Source organism: Gavialis gangeticus, unplaced genomic scaffold (genome assembly GCF_001723915.1).
Source record: "Gavialis gangeticus isolate Ggan-Ray unplaced genomic scaffold, GavGan_comp1, whole genome shotgun sequence".
Lineage (NCBI taxonomy): Eukaryota > Metazoa > Chordata > Crocodylia > Gavialidae > Gavialis > Gavialis gangeticus.
The window spans coordinates 9,407,868-9,416,152 of record NW_017729012.1 but is presented as its reverse complement, the minus strand read 5'-3'; the positions used below and the strand labels follow the sequence as shown (position 1 = coordinate 9,416,152).

At 37.5% G+C, this 8,285-nt stretch overlaps 1 protein-coding gene across 1 annotated transcript in view; it reads left to right on the top strand.

Annotated features, from left to right (window-relative positions):
• TRPV3 (transient receptor potential cation channel subfamily V member 3) overlaps positions 1 to 8,285 on the top strand; it is a 31,985-nt gene that overhangs the window by 11,809 nt on the left and 11,891 nt on the right. Inside the window, exons 4-11 of the mRNA XM_019511184.1 lie at positions 461 to 618; positions 1,485 to 1,661; positions 1,854 to 1,994; positions 3,024 to 3,304; positions 4,910 to 5,086; positions 6,019 to 6,177; positions 6,700 to 6,801; positions 7,799 to 7,872. Of these exons, the coding sequence (XP_019366729.1) occupies positions 461 to 618; positions 1,485 to 1,661; positions 1,854 to 1,994; positions 3,024 to 3,304; positions 4,910 to 5,086; positions 6,019 to 6,177; positions 6,700 to 6,801; positions 7,799 to 7,872 (1,269 nt within the window). The remainder of the gene's footprint in view (positions 1 to 460; positions 619 to 1,484; positions 1,662 to 1,853; positions 1,995 to 3,023; positions 3,305 to 4,909; positions 5,087 to 6,018; positions 6,178 to 6,699; positions 6,802 to 7,798; positions 7,873 to 8,285) is intronic.

Sequence of the window (8,285 nt, the reverse complement as noted above, 5' to 3'; positions counted from 1 at the left end):
CAGATGAATCCAGTATTTTGTGCCAGGGATTTGTCATGCTCTCTGATATGAAAAGCCCTCTGGTGACCAGCCCATATGTTAGTCACAAATTCTTAGTGGAAAGTGGAGGATGTGTGCGGTGTAGGGGGATCTCTGAGCTTTATTCTTGCTCTGATGGCTGTTGGAGATGGACTATGCAGAGGCTGAGGGGTCTGCAAAAAGCCCCACACATTGTAAAATAATCACTTGGAAGAATAACCATGCTCTGCAGTCCGATAATTACAATCAGCTTTAGTAGCTGTTTCTCACCAAATAAGCTTGCTGTAACAACATTGCAGATGGAAAGCACAAGTGTGTATGCATGCATTTATATAAACATGATTATGTTAATTAGCAACACATAATCACATTTCTTTTTCTAAATAACACACTGGTATTAGTAGATTAGACTAGGATATATGGTTCTTTTTCTTTTCTTTAGTACTAACCTGCCGCAAGGAGCTCAACACAACAATGTCCAGAAAAAGCTGAAGAAGTATTTGTTCAGGGCAGTATCTGAGGGGAATATAGAAGAGTTGTGTCATCTCCTCACAGAAATAAAGGAAAGGTCAAATGCATGTAGAAACATGACTGTGCCAGGTAAGCTGTGTAGTGAATCAGTGTTACTTCTCCTGATACCATGACCACGCATGTGGCAGAGACATGACTATTTGTTTTTATAGAGGAGTAAGGTGGCTCATTTGTTTGAATGTCATGTTTAGGCCTTAGGAAGAGTAAGAGCATCAATTTAGCTACCTACTAACAGACAATGTAAGATTATTTCTGATGGTCCAGCGCACCAGTATGCATAGCTATAACTCTTCAGGGTGAATGTGATGACTGAACACTGCAGAGGAAAATAACTGTATGTACAGAGCTGCTTTTTTTACCCTCCATGCTATACTGAGGGTATTTCTACATCACACAAGTTTTCTATTCCACTTCTTGTCTGGATTTTGCAACTGGTGTTGAGCTTCACGCTGCCATAGCCACTCTGTTTGAAATATCCAAATAGCTCTTTGAAACCTATCTCCGATATGTCTGCATAAACTGCAGTCGTGCTTTTTGACTGTAACAAAGATAGGCACTTTTAGATGCATGTAGAAAAATAAGTACAGAATTGAAAGATAGAAACTCCTGCTTTTAAACCTAGTTATAGTTAGTGAGAATCATGGATGAACAAGACCTGAGGATTTCAGGATTTGGCCAAAGGTTTATTATGTACTAGCCAAGTCATATGGATAAACCAGTCTACTGGCTTGACTGATTTGTGAATATGTGTGTTTCAACATTTAGGTACAGATGGAATACGATGCTCAAATAAGGGAATGGGAGTAGACCAATTGTTTGCTGAATAGTTTATGTGTATATGTTTTTGTTCCCTAGTAAAAGGTTGGAATTCTTTCCTTGCTTTAGGAAATAACAAAACCTGCTTAGATTTTAATCTCAAAATTCAATCATTACAGAATATCTGATGAAAAAATTAACTGCTTCTGATACTGGGAAAACCTGTCTGATGAAGGCCTTGTTGAACATCAACCGGAACACAAATGAAATTGTGAATATACTGCTCTCCTTTGCAGAAGAAAATAATATTTTGGAAATATTTATTAATGCTGCATACACAGATGAAGCGTACAAAGGTATCACCATCCAGCAGCACTTCAAAATAATGTAATTTCTTCAGACTTTTAAACAAGAGTCCAAATTATTAAAGTTATAGATAGTTTCAACGATAATTTATAGTAATGATGCATCATCAGTCTGTTTAGTGTTGTACAAGGTACAAAAAGCCTTGATCTTATGCTCCTGATGCGTGCATATTGCTCTTGCAGGCCAGGCTGCTCTAAATATTGCCATTGAAAGAAGACAATACGATATCGCCAAGACCCTCGTAGAAAAAGGAGCAGATGTCAATGCCCATGCAGAGGGTGTGTTCTTTAATCCCAAATACAAGCATGAAGGCTTTTACTTTGGTAAGTGAAAAACATAGTCTACCTGGGAAAAGACTGGTTTGTAATACTGGAACAATTAAACCATCAGGAGACAAGTCTCTTACATTAACTGGACCTATATTAGTGAGCTCCCATAAGCTATAAAAGGGACGATGGGCCTCATTCTAAATGCAAAAGAATTTTCTCACACTTTGCTGTATCACAGTAAGTTCCTGACAGACAGACCACACAGACAAAGCAAGTTTTTGCCCCTACAGAAGAATAAGGAAAGTATTTATCTTGAGACGCTCAGATTCTGGTTATGTGAGGCACAAGCAAACAAATAATACCCCAGACTACGTCTATTATAAACACAGGGGTAGACCCAACGGGAGTCCTTTCTGCTCATTTCATGGGGCTTTGGAGCAGGTGCACAGTTAATAAAGGAAGAAATACCTGTCACACAAGCTAGAAAAGAAGCCACCCAAACGAATGGTTAAACAAGTCCAGCAACACTCCAATTCAGCATTCTGAAGGACTAATTGCACAAGATCCTTTTACACTTTGTCCCTACAGAATAGATGCTTGCGAAAGACCAGGGTATAGGATGAGCTTATACATAGTGCAGAATGAATAAACACAGTGCATGGATTTCAATAAATATATACATTTCTTATAGAGACATGAAAGGTCTGTGTGCTTATTTTGTTTAATTGGGTATTTCATGTAAGTGCTTGACATAACCCATCACATGACGTTAGATACATTACCATTTGTAATGCAAATCACTACGCAATAAAGAGAATGCAGCTTGCTACAGTTCAGAAAAGTACGTTCAGAAATAGTTTTTACAGCAATTGTTTTCAAAGAGAGAAATTTGTCAACAAAAGTGCATTTTTGCAATTACAGATCTTCCTCAAATAACGATTTCACATGAACGTAGTTTCGTTTCAACTTTATATTATTGTGCTCAGATTTTAATTGCATGTCAAAATAGTTATTCTGTTACAGTACAGTTCTGATTCTTATAATATTTTTAATGAATAGCTATTCTGTTTTGTACTTTCTTAGGTGAAACTCCACTGGCATTAGCTGCATGCACCAATCAGCCAGATATTGTTCAACTGCTAATGGCCAATAGCAGGACTGATATTACCTCACAAGATTCCCGAGGAAACAATATATTGCACGCATTAGTTACAGTGGCAGAGGACTTTAAAACCCAAAATGACTTTGTAATCAGAATGTATGACATGATTTTACTGAAAAGTAAAGCTAGAATGTTGGAGACCATGAAGAATAAAGAGGGTTTGACACCACTCCAATTAGCCGGAAAAACTGGGAAAGTGGAGGTAAGACTCGGTCTCAATACTAAATTAAACATCCAGAGAGAATCTAGGTTGTCCATCTCTGTACTCATATCAGTAGTGTATACGTTGTTGATCATGTACTACTATACATTAATCATACTGGGTCAGCTGAGATCATTTAAAGCAAACCAAAAAACTCCACTAGCTGCACCAGGTTGTTCCTTGTACAAGTCAGATTCTTTCAGGTCTTCATAAATATCCTCCCAGCAGAATAAAATAACAATGTCTTTAACGCATCTTGCAAACCCGTCTTGTGAGGGAGTGATTTGAAGAGTGTAATGACTCCCTTGCTAAGTTATCTGCAGACTCACGGTAACAAAATGCACAAGCATCTGTGACATGGTACAAAGAAATCCACAGTATGCTCACTGCAATGAGTCAAGGACATAACCAAGATCCAGTTCTGCATATTTTTCTGCCCTGCAAATAAGGTGTGTTGCAGACAGAGTGGACAGGCGGCAACCATGTCATATGGTATCCAATGCAAGCTAATGAGATGAAGCAGCCAATTTTTTGTGTGCAGGCACAGCAGGAGTAAAACTTCGTGTGCTTCCTGAAGCGGCCTGGAAATGACCAGTTCGCTTAAGGGATGGTAACTCCTACAGCAGTGGTTTTCATTTCAACCTTTCAGACTCAAGACATGCCTCATTAAGGTCAAGGCACCCGTTGGAAAATGCCAGTTCTTAGTTTTCACTTTTTTGACTACAGAAAAGTCTTAGAGCAGTTCTTCTGTTCTAAACTCAGAAAGACCACAGCTGGTCAGTATGGATTTCTGTTTGAAATCTCTGGGTTTATCTTGTGAATCATATTTGTACACCTAGCAGTGCTAACATTGCAGAGCAACCCACGGCACCTGTGAAAGGATCCCAAGGCTGCCTGGTTGAGAATCAGAGTCCGATAGCATTGAATGGCCCTTTTGGGATTCTGCATTTACGCCTGCTCATTACATGCTCAAGATGTAAATCACATGAGTTGACCTGATCAACTTTTGTAAAATTAAATCTTTCAAAACCTATTGATATAAATGCTTTAATGATATTTACAATTAAAAACAAGTTTTGTTTAAATTTAAGAAGTTTTCCTTTCAGCATTTTCAGTTCAAGTGGTGAAGTTTTTGTGCTGACATGTGACAAGTAGAAAGTGAAGTAGACTTTGCTCTTAATTACACAAGCGTATCTCTGGAGTTGTTCTGTATGGAACGACAGAATAGAACTTGGCCCTCGGAAAGCAACTGCTTGGAGTGCTTGGTAAATAATTAACAGTGGAATAAATTAGAAAGTCATGATTAAAAGACAAGTTAAACAAAAATACCAAGTGGAATGTATGGTAGATTTGCTTTAATTGGAAAAAAGTGCACATGTAATAGAAAATTCAAAGCAATTAAAGAAAACTGTACATATTTCACAGAGCTCAGTCATCTATAATATCTCCCCTCAATTACTAAAAGGTTAATGGAATTACAGAATACGTTTAATTGTGCCATTGTGGCAAATGTGACAGTAGGTTTTTTTTTTTGGCAAGTGTGCCCCGCTCTTGCTGTCTTCATTTAGAAGACTACACTCACAAATGATTCTATTAATGTTTTAGATTCTGAAATACATTCTTAGTAGAGAAATAAAAGACAAGCCAAACAGAAGCCTTTCCAGAAAATTCACGGATTGGGCTTATGGACCTGTTCAATCTTCTCTTTATGACCTGACAGAATTAGATACCACCGTGGACAACTCATTACTGGAGATTATTGTTTATAACACAAATATTGGTGTAAGTTGCCTGTCACTGAAAGCTGTACATTTTCTAGCAGTATATTCACTTGCAGTTTAAAAACCCATAACGTAGCTGGAGAATTTGTGTAACTGTTATTAAAAATGCAACATTAGTTGTCCCTTTTGCAGCAGAAGCCACTATGATAAACAGAGCCCCGTTATGATTGCCTATTGTTTCAGATCCCAACATAAGATTAGGGCATTACTTTTTGTTGCATAGTTGGGGCATTATCTCTTGTACTGTAGTTTTAACTGTAAGAACAGTCAGAACAAGCTGCCTAGGGAAGTTGCAGAGTCTCCTTCACTGGAGGTTTTCAAGAAGGGGCTGGCTATCTATCTATTTGGGTGGTTGTAGAACTAGTGGATCTGTGAATGAATGAAAGATCAGGGGCCGGGGTGGACTTGGTGACAATTAGGGTTCTTTCAAATCCTAGAATGCTGTCATTCTCATGGCAACTAAAATGGTTTTGGGCTAGTGGGTCAGCACCCTGTATCTCCTCTCTCAAACAGCCACCTGCTATCCTAGATGTAGCTTCGTTAAAAGGAAGTGTTTATTGGGGATCACTAAGAAGTAAATTTTCTTTGTGTATTGTTGTTCTATAGATCTAAGCAATGCATTAGCAAGAATGTTTCAGTCTTTAAAAGAATTTGGTTTTCTACTAAAATTCAAATGACTATCATAGTACTTTCACCCGAGCAAGGTGAACTTGATTTAGGAGATAATCGTACATATCAATTGCTGTAGTGCCAATGAATTATGCCACCTGAGGGTCTGACTTGTCTAGTCATTGAACAAAGATGTTAATCTAGATTAACAGGAAGAGGCCCTGAAATGAAGCTTATAAAATATGCCCTTGAAAATTTGGGGGATTTTTTTTATATTCAGTCACCCGTCTTTTTCTCTTGCTTTCTAATTCTTTTCTTCTACAGAACCGCCATGACATGTTGACCTTGGAGCCCCTGAATTCACTACTGCGAATGAAATGGAAAAAGTTTGCAAGACACATGTTCTTTATTTCATGTTGCTTTTATTTCGTATACAACGTAACATTAACATTTGTCTCCTACCACAAGCCCCATGGAGAGGAGGTATGCACATCGACTGAAAATTCTCATCAAATTTTTCTTTTAAAATGCCATGTTCCCCAAGCCAGATTTAACATGCATGGCAGATCAACAGTACAAATAAATGATATACTGGTTCCTATGAAGTGAAAGAGTTTTGGCATTTGGCTTCAGCGAAGGCCACGTTTCCCATATTGGGTTTATTACTTGAAGTGCAAGAGCAACAATTAAGAGAAAAGAGAAACTCATTTGACTCTTGCAACAACAGACCAGTCACTCTTTGATGTATGTGTGTGGGGATGGTTGAAATTGTAAAAGTTATTTCTTTAATAATTGAGACAAATGATCACAATTTAAACAGCCTAAAATATGTTATGTCATTTTGGACTTGACCCTGTAAGTACTCCGTGCAAAAAATTCGTATTAAAGCCAATAGTAATTCTGCCCAGACAGTCATGGGGATTGGACCCTGTGTCAATACCTTTTTATTTGTTTAGTCTTTAAATAACTAACTCAAAACATCCATTGTTCTGCCCTCTTTTTCAGGATCCACCTTATCCATTAATTCTGACACATAACATGGGATGGCTACATCTGATGGGACAACTGTTTGTTATGCTGGGGGCATTAGGTTTAGCTGTAAGAGAGGTAAGACATGTCCAGAATTGATATACAGTATTGTATAGATAAATGTCTTCTGCAGATTTATAAACAGTTTGGTAATAGTTTTGATGAACATTTTAGAAGCCTTTACAACGTGTGTTAACACCTGGAATTACTCAACAGCTAATGAACAAGCATAAAGGTGTTAATCATTTCTAAGGACCCTGTATATATACTACTGTAAGTGATACAACATGAAATGATGCAAATATTTTCTATTTGAAAGAGTGGGAACAAAATGGCCAGGTACAGACATCACAGTTTTACCAGTATAAGTGATCAGAAATCAGTTTATACCCATAAGAGAACAAATGTTTAAAGCACAAAACTGGTCTATACCCATAACAGAACAGCAGTGCAGCACATGTAGACTGGTTTAAAAATGGCAGAGCCTGGTCTAAGATTTGCCCCTCTCCTTCGCCCTGTCCACCGAAGGGCAAATGTGTGTTCTGTTCGCTACTGACCTAAACTTACAGAAAATCACATAACTTAGATCGATTCTACCTTGCGCTTTTTGAATGCCTGTACCTAGCCAAGATGGACAAGGTTCTATGGGTAAATCCTAGCCAATGAGTTTTAACATACAGAGAACATAGCCAACTTTTACTAATTAGGCAAGGTATTTTAGCTAGGGTGTCAGTTTAAGGTCTTTAGGTAAGCAGAAATGCTCGTGTCCTTGAAGTGGTTCATGTTTTAAACTACAGCATTGGATTAGGGCTTGTCCCAGAAAAGACAAAGATTTATGACAGATTTTTCCATCAAAGCATTTAAATAGACATTACTGTTAAATAATTTTTCAAATTAACTGTTACGTACAGTTGAACAAGCAGACTAATTTCTTAAACATTCTGTAAAACCACCTTTTGAGCTATTACAGAAAGACTAAAACTAGTTATTTGTATTGAATTTTTAATGATCAGGTAATATTTTGCAACTTTTTTTTACTACTTTTTAAACCTATTTTATAAATTTCTCTATGTAGAGTGTAGCGATCTTTCTGCTGAGACCCTCAGACCTTCAATCAATTCTATCAGATGCATGGTTCCACTTTGCATTGTAAGCCTAACATGTAAATAACTGTTGCTTCTGAAATAACTTTCATTCTGTTAGTTATATATCTTTGACTGGCTGAAAATAGAATCCTTTCACTGTCAATCACATTTCTTTACATTTATTTGAGGCAATATTATAATTTTAGATGTAACTTTAGTGTAAGACACTGCTCATTATCTGGCACCATGTTTAGTTAAACTGATCAGTAATTGTTCTGAATTAATAGATGCAAACTTCTGCCCCCAGGAGTATTTGTTCAATATATGTAGCTATCTCTAATTTCTTGAGAGACTTTATTTCATAGTTTCATAGTTTCTAGGGTTGGAAGGGACCTGAGCAGATCATCAAGTCCGACCCCCTGCCATGGCAGGAAAGAGTACTGGGGTCAAACGACCCCAGCAAGGTGTACATCTAGC